The following is a 17,526-nucleotide window of genomic DNA, read 5'->3' as shown; positions in this document are numbered from 1 at the left end:
TCTTCACTGTGATAGTGACCGAGCACTGGAACTAGATGCCCAGAGAGATTGTAGAGTTTCCTTCCTTGGAGAGGAACTGTTTGGACCCAATCCTGAGTAACATACTCTAGAGGACCCTGCTGAGCAGGGAGATTGGATTAGATGACCTCAAGCTGTCCCTTCTAGCCTTACCTATTCCATCATCCTGTGACACGAAGTAGTCCTGAGGATGACAAAGCTGCAAAGATTTTTTTTCTTGTCTAAACAGAGGGTTTTCCAAAAAACCACATCCAATTCTATTGAGAAGATTGTTATAAAGAGAGTGGTATTATCATGAATGAGTGAAGGTGACATGAAGTATTCAGTTTTGTTTAGAGAAAAAAAAAATGGATACCATGAAAAGCTTTTCTTATACAAAGAGAACGAAGCAATGCAATAGGACAATTGTTTGACAAACCTCAGTTAAGAAGAGAGTACACGTGTCATCCTGTCCCTATATAAACAGATGGACCAGATGATGTGTCAAGGCTATTTTGGTGACATTGTGTTACACTACATGTTCCAGTTACTGTCATACTCAAAGAGATACAAATCCAGTAATAGGGTGTTGGTTTATGCTCATCTATAGAAAGTGCTGAGAATCCAAGTAAATATTTGATCTCAAGTAGTCCCTCATCTTTACAGTCTTGTTTTTAGAATAAACATTAGTTCTTCGCTGGATTTTGCCACAATCTCTTGTCTGAGTTTATATTTTGTGTCCATACATCTATTTGGCAGTCTTTGGGGAAATTATTACTTGTTATAATTTCTTTTCAAAAATAACTATCATTTGGTTTACAATTCCAATAAAACATACAGACAAATATTTCTTTGCTTATTGTTCCTGGAACAGCTTCACTAATACATACTGGAGCATGCTAGAGTTTGGCTGAGTACTTTGAATTATTAATAGAAATGGAAGGCTGTATGCCAGAACTGACCAGTTGTCCAAGAAGATGAGAAAGAAAATCTGATAGATATGGAAACAGAATCAAAAATATAAAACAACTTCTCAAAGGCAGCAGAAGACAATAGGGCAAGAACTTCAAGGGACAGACACATCCTTGATTTCATGTAGCAGGATGCCTTCGCTTCCCTTTACCATCTCCCAGGGAAGGATAAAACTTTCATAGGTAAGTAACTACAGGTTTCCAATACAGAAACAATGGAGCACAATGAGGAATAAAGCAGCACTGAATTTCAAGGGACCAAGACTGTTAAGCAGAAATTGGTAGCAGGTAATGTGTATTCAATCAAATACTCTGTCAATCAGTGAGACCGAGAGGCAAACTCCAAAAGAAACAACAGCCCAGCAAAGAAGGCAGCAAAACCAGAATCTCAAATGGAGATCATGAGGGCTATGACCTTATTATTTCACCTTCCAAGTGAGCACAAAGACACATGCTTCTCTTTTCCTGTCTTCCCTTTTTCACTTGGAAATATTTTTGATTTGTGCCATAACAAGGGCAGTACTAGGCCCCTCTAATCTAATCTAGTATCCTGTCTCCAAGAGTAGCTAGGTGCTTGAAATGTGTAAGAGCAGACAAGTGCACATGGTATTTTCCTCAAGCCACCAACCAGTTCCAATCTTGGGGCTTCTTAAACTGAATGTGCTGTCTATGTTTTGATATCTATGTATTTAGTTAACTTTCCAAGAGTTTGTCCAGTTTTCTTTTGGAAAAAGAAACATTCACAATATCCTTTGGGAAGTGGTTTCACAGGTTAGTACTCTATGAAGAAATATGTCTTGTTTGTTCCAATGAAGTTCCTAACAGCTTCATTAGCTGCTACCTAACCCTGGTACTGAGTGCAAAACTGTTGGTTTTTTCCCCATCTCCATGCCATACATGTTTTTGTAGAACTCTACCATATGTCCCTCTCCTGATCTTGTCTTCACATGTTGGAGGATTGGCCAATGCAATCTTGCTCATTCTTGTTGTCTTTTTCTGAACTTATCCCAGTTCAGCCTTCTCCCACCTAGAGATAGAGGACCAGAACTGAACAGTGTTAAGGACATGTGGATTTGTACAACAGCACAGAGAGGTTCTCTGCTTTTTTCTGTTTCTTCCCTAGTAATTCTTAACATTTCATTTGATTCTTTCAAGCGCTACTGAGCTTTGAACTGCTATCTTAATGAAACCATCTATCGTGACAGCAAAATAATGCTTGTAAGATGTTCTCATCATCCCCATCTTTTATGATGTAAAATTAGGATATTTTTCTTCCTCCAGATGTTCATCTACACTGAATTTCACCGGTTATTTCTATTGAATTCAGAACTGTAGTCCTTCTCATAATTTTCCATGGTAAATCCTTCCTACAATGAATAATAACCACTATCATCAGCACTGTCACCTCATTGTTAAGTTTTCAATTTTTTTCATGACATGCTGAGTAGCACAGGTCACCACAGGATTTCCCACATAGCTCCTCCTCCACTAGAAAATCCAGCCACTAACTGTTAAATAGAAATGTCTTGAAAAAGTCCTGAAAAAAGCTATGGAACAGAAGACCTAGAGTCTTGTTTAGGTCCTATTTAATTGAATCAGTAAGGTTACATTAAACATGATTCAGTTAAAATTAGTCTTTGTAATTTAAAAAATTATAACATCATTCAGAAAAGAAAAATCAATGATAATCATCTTCAAGGCATGAAATCTTTCAACTTAAATGGCCACATAAAGCACTGTGTAAACCTCATACAATTTTCTATACATTTAAAACTATGAATCTCTATTCATAAATATATTTCATCACAGCTGAGAAAAAATTAAACTGCTTGGTCAGAGAGAAGCCAATTCTCAGAACTGATAATATGCTCAGATTACTGGTATCCTGGATTCATGAAGAATGTCCCCTGTTTTTTAATCATAATAAACTAGCAATACAAGGTGTTGTATAGCAGAGCAACTTAAAGGCTTTTAGAAATAAAAGATCTTTTAGATCTTTTTCAAGATCTCAATTTAGGTATTATTTGGAAGCACTGAGGGAAGATACCTCTCTCACTCCCAAATTAGTAAACTAATTTTAAGAAAAAGCTCAGAAGATTTATCTTCTAAATCAACTTCTTCTGATTCAGATTTATTTTTTCTGTGAAAACCTGAAAAAGTGACCCAGTGTGACCATTCTGCATTTTATAAAGTATGAGAAGATTACAGCCTGAAGTTGTATAATTAGTTCCAAGATTCTAACTACAACTAATTTTATTAACTTTAATCTTTTTAAGAGGTAATCTTTCCTTCAGTTACAAAAGGAGGTAACTGAAGTTTTCTACCTTGTTAATATCCTTGACTTGGCTTCTTTAGTCAAGTAAATGTTTTATCCTCTTGGTAACAAATAAAAGGGTTTCTCTACATAGGGAAATTGATCTGTGTTAAATGAGGACAGGCAGATTAGATCATTCATTCTGTTTCAGGTAATTTGGAATAAAATGTTTAGTCTGGGTCAGAGAGTTCACACAGGGACTAAATCAGGAATAGCTTCTTCTGCTGATGAAATCAAGCCATTCTACCATACACAAATATTTTGGGCATTTTCTTTTTTGATAGTAAACTTTGGAGATTCCTAAAGGTAATAAATGCAAAACTCACAAATGCTGTTATTTAGTATTAATTTGTGTATTTTCAGTTATTGTCTGAAGAAGCTAAAATTATAATGGCAACAGAAGGCTTGGCATGGCAGCACAAAAATGTCTGAAGATCCGTAGTCTACACCTGCTTTATTAGTGTCAGAAGGGAGGATGGTTTTGCTGCATGTGAATGTTGTTCATGCAAGATTCTCTTAGACAGGAGAAGGACTAAACAGTCTGAGTCTCTTCAGCTTGGAGAGAAGGCAGGAGTGACTGAAGCTTGCCCAGTCATGAAGGTGATATTTAAGGTGAATGCAGAACTGTTACTCACTGAAGCCTGCAATGCTAGAAAATAAGGGGCACCTGATAAACCTGGTAAGAGATCAGATGATCACAAAAAATCATGAACTTTTTCCCAAAAGGTAAAAGTTTGCTGTGGAGACGCACAGGTTCAGAGAGGTGCCAGATAAACTTGTGGACAACAGGTCCATAAAATGAGATTTAAAGTCTGAGGCAGAGATGTCCTCTGCAACATTCCCAGCAAAACAAGTGCAAATATTGAGAAAGTATGAAGAGAAAGACAAAGAAGTAGATAGGCTCACATGCATTCCCAAAACAACCTCTCCTATTGTCCCTGCTGGGGATGGAATTCTGAGTTAGTCATATAACAAGTTTATCACTGCATCTCTGTGTGATACTGAAACAGAAGATTGGTGAAGGCCAATTGCTGAACTGGATTGATCATCTTCTATTACTGGGTTTCCTCTGCAGACAGAGGGAAATCCCATCTACCGAGATATCCACAGTGTAGACACCCTGTTAATTCCTCAGAAGTATAATTCAGCATGCTAATTAAGATTCAAATTAATTTTAGAAATAAGTGCAACTACATTCCTTTCTTCTCAAATGCTTGCCCTGTGACTATTAAGGAACATTCTGGAAAAATTAATGAGTGATAGCAGATTACAAAACAAAAAACAAGTGTGTTGCAGCACAGGTACATGAACCTCTTACCTTTTGGGTAAATGTCTTTCAGGGGCACATCTCCAGGTGCTAAAATTCGGACTATTTGATTAGAAGCCAATAAAGTAACACAATTGGTTTGTTTTGCAGTTCCTGTTTTCCTCTGGGCTCCATAATAAAGTGGATCAGAAGGAGAAGCACGTTTGTGACTCAGAGAGGAGTTTCTCTTCCAGCTATACACTTCACTGGGAGACTGCAAAAGAGAAGGTGCTACTGAAGAAAACATCCCTATTATTGAATCTAAGAACAAACACTTCTCGATAAGTTACACTTCTTATTTAATTTCCAATCAAATGTGGCTATTGTGGTTACTTCTTATGCTACCATATGACAAGGAATGACCTGGATTATTTTGTCATCAAAAACTCCCACAGGTTGAAAAACCAACAAACCATCTACATGAGTTTTAGGCATCATGACAGTCTGAAGATCTGAAGTCGAATTGACTTTTTTTTACTTCAACCAGGAACAGAAAGCATTGAAATAACCTGATTTGGAATCAAACTATGTAAAAAATCTATTAGGTTTCCACTAATATAGATAAATGCAAATAGATATTCCAGTAATTAATTAAAAGATAAGCAATAAGGCTAGGACTTAGCTCCAGGTTCAGAAATTGAAGTGCAGGTCTCTACATGAAAGCCAGTGGCTTCACCTCCCACTATGGTTGAAAGAGTCTGGTGAAAAAATCATCTCCAAGGTCTCAGGGTTTGGTCAACTGAGCACTGCTATTACAAATAAGAGCTCAGATACCTTGTTCACACTAAACACCTACACCACCAGCACGGAACACTGAATCTGAAGTTTTGCCCCATCACTCTTCCATTAACCCTTAGCACTCCCTCTTTGAAATTCACATGGATCTCTAAAACTATGTATGAGGAAAGGTGGTACCGCATTCTAAATCATGCAGAGCCAAAAATGCTTCACCACTAACACTGGTGTGTTAGTATGGAAGTGTGCAGCTTCTTTAGTACTCCCTCCTCTAGACCACCTCCCTTTTCCAGCAAAAAAATCACATCTACGGTAAGTAATATGAACAGCTTGAATAAACCATCTGATAATATAAAAACAAACCAAGGAAAAATCAAAAGCTAATTGCAAAGATGGTCTTATTGACAAAAACATATTTTTGAATAATTTTGGATTGCAATCAATTTTCTTCTGTCATTAGGCTTATTCATGTCTGTTAACAGTTACACTTTATAATTTGCCCCAATTTAAAAAACAAACATGACATACAATTATTTATTCCATAATCACTACCCTTTTTATGTACCATTAAGAAGCAAATATTAAAAAAGTCTGAAGAACTAAACACACTGCTTGTATTTTCCCTGAGTTTACTTTTACTCTTTGCAACAGCCCTAGTCATTAGACTGCTAAGTTTCACTTTCTTTTCTTCTCCTTTTCTAACTGTGTCATGGCAGTGAGCACACTTACAAGTAGTATTTACACATAGCTACATTATTCAGTAGTGAAGAGGCTTTATAGCTTTGCTATAATTTTCTGTATTGTTTTTTTCTTTTTCCTTCATCTAGTCTTGCTACCTGCTGCACACTGGGCAAGAAGTTCACACTGAACAGTTCAAAATTATATAGATATCCTTTTTCTCAGAGATTATGCTTAATTAAAAAACTGTAAAAATATATGATTTAGAAAATATTACTCTAGCCAGCACTGTTCAGAGCTTACTAAAAATGCATTTTGTCCATGCTAGACATTGTATTGTCCCATTTCTTATTACCTAAAAAACCACCTATATTCCTCTAGATTAGACTACCATAACAAATGGTGTACACTACATTAATTTCTCCCTTGCTGTCATTCCCTTATTTTTTCAAATCATTTGGTAAACAGGTACTTAACGGGTTGCAGAATAAATGAGACTGTATTATTTCACTGTACAATAATGCTGAGTATTTACCAAGAGGTCTGGGAAACCAATGACAACAGTAGCATAATTATGCTCATCTGAGAAGATCCTGTTGGGGGAGCTGATCTTTTGTCCCACAGCTGCACTGAGGTTTTCTGAAGATAGCTGGTCAGTTGAAACTGCATGAGGCACACACAATTCAGACACTAAACAGGAAAATTCAACAAAATGAAAGTCATTAAACCCAGATGTGCAATAGGAAATTATATTAATTGTAAGAGTGCTGAGCACTGAACATAGGCTATTACTTTGAGCATAAAATTACTAAAAAGTAGAAGATCTGATTATACTATACTATAACACAGAGGAGAAGGAAATAATCCTATTTTTGTACACTCAAGTACTTAAAATCAGGAAATACTAGCTTTATAGTTGCTTATACCACTTAATTTTTCTCTCTGCTGTACAAATGAGGCAGAAAGCCTATAGAATAGAACAAAACAGTATGTATTCTCATTGAAAATTGTTATAATGCAAATGCACCAGAAGGCAAAACATAGGTCTGCACAGGTAAGTGTCAATGTGACATTTCTTGGTGATTCTCTTGCTGTCTTTGTAATTTAAATAATGTTATTTGTAATTTGTAATGCGTTTCTCTTGAATAATGGTTTGGTTTCCTTTGTCTTTAAGGTAAGAAAAGCTGAATTTTATTCTGTGCATCTGTGAAAGCCCTTAACCTTGCCTCAAATTACCAACACAGTCCAACAGAACCTGCTATCTTTAGTTCGGCACTGTTTCCACTTTGATGAGCACAAGACTATCTTGTTTACATGGCAGTGGGAGAAACCTTTCCTCCCTCAAAGGATAAATGGTCTGGATCAGCATAAACCGACACTGGTCTACCTTTTTTTAGCTCTCCTGCCACAGATTCTGCCTCAAAGAAAAAGAACAGACTGAAGATGCTATATTTGGGGTTTGCTGGATGATTTGGAAAAAGGTGGACAGGGGATATGATAACATTTTGGATTGGAAGAGAAGAAACAAGATAACAAAGCATAAAAATAGCACAGAAAGCATGCAGCAATAAACTGCCCACAAACAATTTGAGACTGGAAATTATAATAACATTTCTATCCATCTGAGGAGTGATACTCCAGAATGGTTTCTAAATAAGGTAGTAAGAGGAAGGAAACTACTGTGCTCTGATAGCACTTGATAAGCTGGTAGAGTAAACTGTACAAGAGCTAAAAAGGATTCTGGATATTTAGGCTATGGTTAGTTTTTAGCATCCACCTGGTTGCTGTTTATGTAAATGAAGCCCTTTTATTTGTCAATAATGTTTGTATCATGTTTACACTGTGCTAATCTCATTTTTCTTATTTATGCTAGCCACAAGAACAAGAACAAAACTTGTTCCTTCTTTATGAGACATTGAGTGGTTTCTCTGTTTGTTTCCTCTGTCTCTCTGATATATACTGACCAAAACCTATGAGCTGTTGGTGGGATGCACATATACTTCCAGTCTTATTAAACCAAGCACTCTAAAGATTTTGTGCACCGCGATCAAATGTTCAGGGTTGAAAATGTTATCAGATTTGAAGACAGACAGATCTTACCAGGCAAAATGATGATCATTGCAGACTTCTGCCTTACTGTGTAACTAAGACATGCCTCAGTGCCTAGCACCATCTGGGAGTTTTACTGATCAAACTCTCCCTATCTATCTTTTAACACAGGTGTGATGGTCCCAATGGCCTCCTGCATACTATCAACAGAACCACAGAAACTGTGACTTCTGCTCTGTTTTAACAGTAGGTGGTTTGTATTTTTCTAAGGGTTGGGAAGTGTTTTCTACCTCATCTGAGTGTGAGCAGCAGACCTGCAACAGTCTACAGTCTGGAATCATTAGTATATTTGTTCCCTTCTTTTCCTGTTCTAATACCTGCCTAGTCATCTTTCTTCCTTTTCTATTCTATGTGCTTGTCTGTTTGCTGAAAGTCCATGACTGAGGGTCTTGAATGCTCGAATGAAACAAAAATGCTTTATTCAAACCACTTGAAGTTTGAGTATGGAATGCGCCATGCCGTGAGAAAAGCTGTTATTATTAACCAAACATGATAAGGGGGCAAAAACAGAATAGGAGAGACGGTTACTCAGACCTTTAGAGAGTCTTGTTTGTGCAGCTGCAAACAGAAATGACAAAATAACAAAAAAAAAGGAACTAGCCAAGCTTGCATTCAGTACCTGTTGTTAAGCCAAATCCCATGTCAGCTGGCTCTTCACTCAATGCATGCAGCTGGCAAACCTCACTGCCTTGAGCCTCCATATGGGCATGCTTGGTTAAAAGAAATTTCCTGTGAAAGATACACATTTATAATAATTCCTGATTAAACTTGTCACTCTAAACAAGGACTTCTATTTTCTGAAACACTGAAAACATTCTCCATTTATATAAACAAGGTTATCAACACCTTTTGCTAAAACCAAATATAATTTCCCAAACATGTGTGAGATAGGAAAGGGTAAGCCAGCAAATAGCAGATTTGTCTTCTGGCAACTATTTACACACTTTCATTTGCTGTGCATTTATAAAAATGAGACAGCAGAGTAATGTTTCTTTCATGTAACCATGAAAGTAAAGGCAGCAGGCACTAACTCTGGACTACATGCCTGTATTTCCAGAGAGAGGTCCATCAACATTCTCATTTCTAAAGGTCAATATCACCTTAGTAAAATTAATATTACCACATATATGATAGCTAGACTTTCAGAGGCTGGAATATCCTCTTCATTTCCTACCATAAAGTCTATTTGCATTTTCACCACAGCAAATCTGCATCTTAAACACCAATATTTTAAGTCCAGCCAGTTTCACAAACAGAAAAAAACAAGTTTGAGACCAGAAGTGAAACTCCTGAACACAAATGAGACACAAACAAGAAATAATGCCATTGAGAAAACTAGGCTGAACTAACTTATTTGTTTCATTTTCCACCAAGAGCCACCGGTCTTCAGCCACGAGGAAAACAGATTTCAGACTGATTGGAAGTGAGATGGTGTGAGTTTGACCCTCCAATATATCCAGTACAATAAGGTGGTTTCTATAAAATTGGAAGCCAAGAAAAGAATAATCAGTTAGAGATACACACAAGGAGATCTGATTTAAATCAATTTAATATAAGGATATAATTTACTCTTACCCTGTTTCTTTGTAGAACACCAGCCAGTTTTTGTGTGAAAACTCCCGGCACATTTTGTAGTTGCTCTGTATAAGCATACATCATAGGACAATCAGTGTTAGATTTGTCCCAGTGAGTTTCCCTGACTCCTCTGAAAGTGTACTAGTTTTTTTCATTTATTTAGAAGAATCCACAGCTTTAATTACCTCTCAAAATGCTATCTAGCTTGCCTTGTTCCAAGTCATAAATTGTATCATAATTGCGTTCATTATGTTGGACATAACTCATTGTAACAAAATGTTCCATTACTTCCAGTTCTAGCCCTAAAAAGGGACATTTTAAAGACACGTATCTTCAGAAAATTTATTTTTATTTTTTATGTCACTAGTTCATAACAATGCTATTTTATGTGTAAGTCATTTAGGCATACATAAGAATAAACAATTAAATAAATGCTTGGGCTGTAAAACCAGGAAAAACTTAATGATCCTGTTTTTCCAATACTGACATTTAGTTTTAAAAAAACTTAGTATAATAGGGGCAGGTGCTATTCCTCACCTTCACTTCCTTGTTGTTCCACCAAGATGTTCTCTTAGGAGAGTCCTGAGCATCTGGTGAGAGCAAAAGTCGGCGAAGGGCACCATTGCTTGTATCCAGCAACAACACAACATTGCTCTGAAAATGAAAAGCAGATCCATGTTCATCTCAGGCTTGTTTAAGAGACTGCAACAAATCTATCTGAAGCACTTTTGCAATTTGAGCCACTTATGGCATGCTGAAAAGATGATTAAGATTTTGTTGCAAAACGTAAGCTGGATTTTCTTGGTTCATTTTGAAGTTCATAGAGAAACTGAAGAGGTTAAGTACATGCAAGGGCTGGAATGATACTACAGTTTTTCCACAGCATTTTATCTATACATCTCACATTCACTTCTGCATAACATCTAGAAACTGGATTAGTATGGCTTACATGTCTAAGATGCAGCTACAGATAAGAGACATATCAATTAGTTCTGTCAAGTCACTAAAATACCTCATTTCAGTTTTTATGTTTTCTTACCATTTTTCTGTTGTACCTATTGCTTAAGTCCCACTGAAGGTGACAAACTAGTGAAAGAAGAAATGGCTTAGTACTTTCTCTCCAAGTTCATACTTCTGATACTGTGGAGCCTGTGGATATTAAATATCCCAGGGTGTGACAATCCTTCTGTGACCTGCACTCTCTGACAGCTTATAGTGTCAGAGGTAGGACAGCTGTTGGAGGACAGCAAGATGACTCAAAAGGATGGAGACCAGAAGCAGATGGGATGGTGCAAATCCCCGTCACATGAAAAATGGTGTGCTAAATTTTGAACTTCAGATTTCTCATTTGTTACTTGATGCCTAAGGGTCATACATGCTATTAAATGATGGGGGCTTTTTAAACATTTCTTTTTACAATGTGCTATAGCTGCTCCTAATGTGTTTAACTAAGAATTCAAGACAATAAGCGTTCAGGGCCAGCCTTTAACTGCATCAAATGAAATTCAAAAGGTACAAATGAATAAGTTAATTAAGCCTTGGGCTCAATTTTTTGCTTGCCATTCAAGGAAATGTTCACTTCTGCAAGGACATTAGGTTCTGCAAGGACTTACTAAAAGTAAACTGCCTACGTACAACATGTGCAATAACGCACAATAGACGTTAAGGAAGTAAAACATAAATTCCCACGAATTCCCCTAAATAAAACAAATATGAACAATCTGAGTCACAGCAGTTTTGTTCTCTTTGGGTACTCTTCATACTTTCACTAGAAATATTTGTGAGAGGTAGCTTTAATAATGACAGTAATTTGAAGCTAAATATGGTAAAGTATTTGAAATATTAGCATGTTATTTGGAGCATTTGGGAATTTCAGTTCAAGTTCAATATTTCTAAAAAAAGAAGCTTGCTTATGTATTACAAACTAAAATTATAGAAATGTGATTCAGGAAAAAAAATAGGATATTTGCTTGGTATTTTGGTTTTCTGCCATATTTCATTTATACAATTCTGAAAAAGCATCAGCCTTCCACGTGAGATAAAGAACACATATGAATCAATTACACTCTTCCACTTAGTGTTAAATTTATGAAAGCAGTTGGTAGTATAAAAAGCTTCTCTACTCCACCCCTTTTGATGTTAATGGCTTCCTTCTGTGCTAAGTGACTGATGTATATTCTGTCTGTGTTTAAGAATAGATTTTTGCGTCACTTGTGAACACATCCAAGAGCAGCTCTGGCAACTCCTCAAGTGGGCTGGGAGAAGATGTTGGTGTGCAATTCTGCTCTGTTTGTTCTTGACTGGGAGAAAAGTAACCTTTGGGTGACCTCCCGACCCCAGTGTCTGGAATTCCAAACTCTGGACAGATGCAATAACCAATCTTGTGAAGTGGTGTGCCTTTATTTTTAGTTACTGCAAAGTTTCCCTTTCCTTAGTGCTGTTTTTATTTCAGCCAGCATTTTCCTCTAAAAAGTTCTTAAACCAAACAGGACTGTGACTTCATTTTGCTGGTATGGGAAGTTGTTCCTTATGGTTTTGCAGAGAGAGGGGAGAGCTTGGGGAAGTTTCAGAGTGGCACAGTGCAAATAACTCAGTTTAATGTTCTTGTATTCTTCTCCCTAAATGCACTGTCAGTTTTGATCTGTTCTGCCCTCAATGCTCATGTCCTCAGCAAGGAAGCTTGCATATACAGTCTGCTTCAGACTGAGGCTGACCCTTAGCTTGGCAGGGTAATCATACATCCTCTCGCCTCCTATCCCACCTTTTCTATTAGAGCTATTCAAGGATCACTTGAGTGATAGAAACATTACAATCCTGACACTGTAAATCATAGGAACAGATACAAACATTAACACACCGTTCACCAGGTTCAATTGGAAAAAGTCTGTGCAAAAATTTATGGCTTGGGGCTCAAACCATCTCATCTTCAGAGGTAGGTAAACGTTTGCAAGTAGATTACTGGTGTTCTAATTAATGCTAGTGGTGTCTTTCAGATCATTTGGGAGACTGTACTTGATATTTCAAGGTCTGAGAACAAGTAGTGGCATAAGCTTTGTGCTTATGGAAAACGAGCCTTTTCCCATTCTACAGAAGGTGTACACATTTCTATCTAAGCAGACCTTTACTCTGACGTGTACTCGTAGAAAATGAAAGTCTTATACAATATTTTAAAAAAAGAATCAGTTTTTGAAGAAAATCACTCTTTGTTCTGAAGACATACATCAGAATATCATGGGGACTAGAGGTCACAGAAGTTACTATGCTGCTGGTACTTTCATATTCAGATCCTCACTTGTGCTACAGGCCAGATCACAAACTGTTAAAAGAAGTCTTTTAAAAACGGTTGCCATCTCCTACATGTGAATGAGGTGGATCTCTGCATCAGTTTCTGTGCCACAGACTCTCTCACTCCCTTGTTATCAGGGAGCTTTGACAGAACTGCAGCAGCACGTGGGACGGGGAAAAGCATTTCCTTCCCCCCCACCCCATTTCCTGACCAAGAAAGATAAAAGCAGAGTTAAAGGATGCCAACAGGACACTGCCTGAACAAAGTTTGTTGTGCTCCCTGAGGTAGCCTGTAGGTTACTCTGTTTGTCCAGTTGTGGCCTTTCAACACAGTAAAGTGCTTGTAAAAAATCCTGGAAGTGTGCTGTTCATTTATAAGAAATCAATTCTCCATGTGCAGTTTGTTCCTAAAGCCCCATATAAAATAATGCATAAAAGTTATCAAAACTCTTTTCTGTCTCTACTTGTTCTCCTTCTAAGCAGTAGATGTGAGAGATGCAGAAAGAAAAGTGCACACAGAGGGCACAAAGCTCTAGCAGGAAATAAGAGTAGGCCCTGAAGTACTTGTGGGGAGGACAGATGGCAGAGGCATTGCTGCTTTGAAAAGATGAATGCAATTCCCATCTTACAAAGTTACTTGAGATTTCTGCAGAGTCCTTTCAAAGTCTATGAGTTTACTCTGAACAAAAAGATAGAGTCAAAAAAGCTTGCACTCACTGAGACCAATGGCCACCACGAGGAATAAAATCATCTACCCTTTCTTCCAAGAAGATGTAAATGTGGCTTAAAATCAGATAAATCTCCCACTTGTGCCATTAAGTTAAATCCCTGAGGAGTTTACTTTCAGTAAATTTTTATTTAAAAGGACAGGAAGAAATGGTGATTTTTCATTTTATTTTACTGGAGGGCTCTACTGAATCTAGATGGATGTTATCTGGGAACAAGATAAAACCCACAAGCTTATTTGAAGAGCCACAATATAATAATTCCATCTTTTCCAATAAGGTTATCATCCATTTAAAATCATTCTTTTTTATAACTTAGTCAGAAACATTAATCTCCAAAGACCTTTATTAAAAGAAAAAAATTGAAAAAGCTGCTTTTGGTACTGTCTAATTAATGGATGATATTGATTATTATGAAATAGCAGCTGTCAAGTGGCCACTTTATTTAATAGATGCAAGTTATTTTTTTTACAAATATTGTTAATACTTCTTAGTCTTTTTGCATCTAAACACAGATGAATCTCTAAAGCATCAAATGTGTTATTTATATTATTTGTTTTTCTTGTTTTGTTTGATGCACTGTGGCACAACTAGCTAATGCTTGTAGCCTTGCTCGAAATGCAGATGTGCGACTAATCTACTTTTCTTAACATGTGAATGCTTCAAGTTCTGAGTTTATGCCTGCCCATGATCTTACTACACCTAAAATGTAGGCACTTTGACTATATGCCAAGCCTCTTTCTGTAGCCAGTGGAAAGAGAGAGGAACTTCCAGAGGGCAATTAAACATGTTCTACTTGAGCTGAGAGGAAATGCTCTTCAGGTCACCTCTGTTCTCACAGCAAATACAGATGGTACTAGGATGATTATCTTAGGCCATATGCTTACCTGCTAACACCAATAATAATGGATTAAATTTCATACACAGCAACATTCACCTCAGTTCACAGGTGCACAGAGCACATGGTTTTTCCACTGTAGGAAGAGTTAGGAATAAAACCTAAGCTCAATGTATAAAACTTAAACTGCTTGGGAATCCCTCTTGTGATTCAGAGGGAACTAGAGATCTCAACAACTGAACCCCAACATAAGGAAGGACAGCAGTGGTTGTGAAGACTACAACAGCAGCACTCATCTAACCTTTGTTTTAATGGCTTACTTAAGAACCACCCCAAATAAATTACCAATGTAGTCCATGGATATGAGCATGCAATATACAAGAGAATAATCTTCCTTCTTTTTTTGTTTTCTAAGTTGCTTGTTTAAGTTCTCAAGAAGTCCAAAATTACTTTTGAATGGTGTCCTAAGAATAGGACTTTTTGCAAACAAGTTTGTAATTAAATGGAATGTATTTTCACAAACAGTGAATAAGGCCCATCTTAATGGTAAAAATATGTCAAAAGAGCTAAGATAATGCAAAACATTCGGAATATTTCAATTCTGTATTATTTTCCTGTGTAAAACAAGCTTATTTACAGACAGGATGTATTCACCTGTAGCACTTGCCAAGAAAGGCAAGTCTGAAACTGGCAATATTTAAGCTTTGTTAGAGAAAAACATGAGGTTATAACATGACTGAAGTAATCTGGAAAGGGACACTGAACTACCATAGTCTCTCCATGTCACAAATTTTATTTCAGAATCTGAAAAATGTATCTATCACTAAAAGGTATATTCTATGAGGACAGCCAAAACCAGACTCTGAGATAAATACCTAACACTTCATGGAAGAACCTTCATTTCTGACACCAGATGCTACTGTGATTTGCTTAAAAACAAAATGGTAGGAATTTTGGAGATTTGGAATGCAAAGACTATTGCTGGCTTTATATTAAAAAGTGTGAGACGTTCTAAACATTCTTAGATACAAGACAGACTGCCATCTGTTTTAGTTTCCTGCATCAACTTCTCCAAAGGAAGCCAAGAATTATTTAGAACAAAAAAATGTGCTATGTGCACCTCAAAATAGCCCAAATGGTATTTCTATAGCTGTTCAACAAGAAGGTAACCTCAGAATCATACTGTTTCCAGTTTGCATTGGAAAGTATCCAAAAGGCAGCTGCACCTGCATAGGCAGTTCCACCAAAGGCAGAAGAATTGTGTTTCTCATAAGGCACAGAGCTTAACAGCAGCATCTGACACCAGAAAGTAGCAGCAACACTTGACAAATGTTCCTAGAACAACAGCATTGCAGAAACACTAGAAATGACTGAAAACTATGAACATCCCAACTCAATGTAAGAAGAATTCTTCTAGGTTGAAGCCTTTCACCTACTGAAACATTGATAGAAGAAACTCAAAGAAAGGAAAAAACAGTCAACAATAATGACTGATTTAATGCCCATATCAAACCACAGTGAGTTCTAGGTAGACTAATAAACTATTTTTAATGTTAAAAAATGAGCACTAGCAGCAGGTATATACTGTTGCCTCTTCCCACTCCTGGGAAAAGAAATTTTGAACTGAAAATGTTACAATCAGCACACAGATAGTAAGGGAAAGTGCAAAGTATGCAATAGTTGTCTTTAAAAAAGCATTCAAGTCAAACCAACCCTGTTATAGTAACTTCTCCGAGCTAGGTCTAATAAGCTTTCAGAGGTCTATAACATATCCAAGATAGCTCAGCTACTCTTGAAGGCATAAAAATCAAAAAGGTTTAATAACAGGCAAAATAACAAACAGAGAAAAACTGAGCTAGGTGCAGGAGGTGTTTGCTCCTGGTAAAACACCTTACAAAAGCGATTAATTTCTTTGTTCTCTTCTTTTTCTACTAAATTGCCCAGGTGGGACTTTTTGGCTCTTGTTCAATTAGCTATCCTTAAATTTGAGGTGAAGTGCCCTAGACCTATGAAGTGGCTTTTTCACCTAATTGAAAAGAAAAACTTCTAGGCTTCTTTTCTTTTTGAGAGAACAAAGGATTGTTTGTCACTCCATCAATAAAAAAAATCACATTCCTAAACAACATTGACATTGTTAGTGGTTCTCAATTTGCATTGTGGATGTCAATGCTTACGTAGTCTTCCTTCTAGTCTTAACACTTCACAGGTTAGAGAAGAAGAAATACAAGGATTAGAAAACAAATATGGAGCAAATACAAGCAACATTTTACTTGGTGACTCAGAAAATGTCTCTTTTATATACTAGTTGAAAAGTTAAAAGGGGGACAAGATTGGAGTAGAATTTAAGTTCCCATAAAACATTTTACTCTGCAAACATGTGCTGTTTGACCGAGACTCCTGAACTTGACCCACTCTCCCCTGTTCTCCCACAAGCCCAATCTCCCTCTGTCAGTGAGGGAAGATAAGCAGGTAGAACTCAGCTTCAAGAATAGAAAAGGACATGGTCCAGCTAAAGGATGCAAGAGGAAAATCTCCATTCATGTAGCTTGAGAAGGCAACTCTCAAGCTACAAGTACAGTAAAAGAGAGAACATTCAGCAGGAGGCGGCCTTGTCCAGTCTATAGAGGTAGTCCCCAGTGACATACCCTCATGATACTACTCTGCTCATGACTAAACATTTAGCTGGAATTTAATTTTTTTTACCTCCTCTTCATGTAGAACCACTTGACCTTTAAGTGGATTTCCCAGTGGTGCTGCAGTCACAAAAGGTTGCCAGACACTTCCAACTGTTCTTGGGAAGAGGTCATAAAGATCCACAAAGTATCCAGTCTTACCAGAAATGTTCATGAAGTATAAGGAAACAGGATTGCATGTAGTAACATAAAGAATATTTTTATGTTCCTCTTCTGAAATAAGAAAAAATAGTGAAAGGCTATTGACATTGTGCATTCTTCTTCTGGAAATAGATGTCATAAACTTGGCAGATGATATAG

At 37.0% G+C, this 17,526-nt stretch overlaps 1 protein-coding gene across 2 annotated transcripts in view; it reads right to left on the bottom strand.

The window, feature by feature from the left end:
- Positions 1-17,526, bottom strand: part of VWA8 (von Willebrand factor A domain containing 8) — a 182,609-nt gene that overhangs the window by 43,362 nt on the left and 121,721 nt on the right. Inside the window, exons 29-35 of one of the 2 annotated variants that reach the window (XM_058824855.1) lie at positions 17,237-17,439; positions 10,223-10,339; positions 9,686-9,750; positions 9,461-9,586; positions 8,730-8,839; positions 6,537-6,691; positions 4,601-4,802 (exon numbers count right to left, since the gene is read on the bottom strand). In XM_058824855.1, the coding sequence (XP_058680838.1) occupies positions 4,601-4,802; positions 6,537-6,691; positions 8,730-8,839; positions 9,461-9,586; positions 9,686-9,750; positions 10,223-10,339; positions 17,237-17,439 (978 nt within the window). The remainder of the gene's footprint in view (positions 1-4,600; positions 4,803-6,536; positions 6,692-8,729; positions 8,840-9,460; positions 9,587-9,685; positions 9,751-10,222; positions 10,340-17,236; positions 17,440-17,526) is intronic. The other variant, XM_058824856.1, reaches the window with a different exon arrangement.

This window comes from Ammospiza caudacuta, chromosome 2 (assembly GCF_027887145.1).
Source record: "Ammospiza caudacuta isolate bAmmCau1 chromosome 2, bAmmCau1.pri, whole genome shotgun sequence".
In the NCBI taxonomy this organism is placed as follows: Eukaryota; Metazoa; Chordata; class Aves; order Passeriformes; family Passerellidae; genus Ammospiza; species Ammospiza caudacuta.
This window is presented reverse-complemented; position numbering and strand designations above follow the sequence as displayed.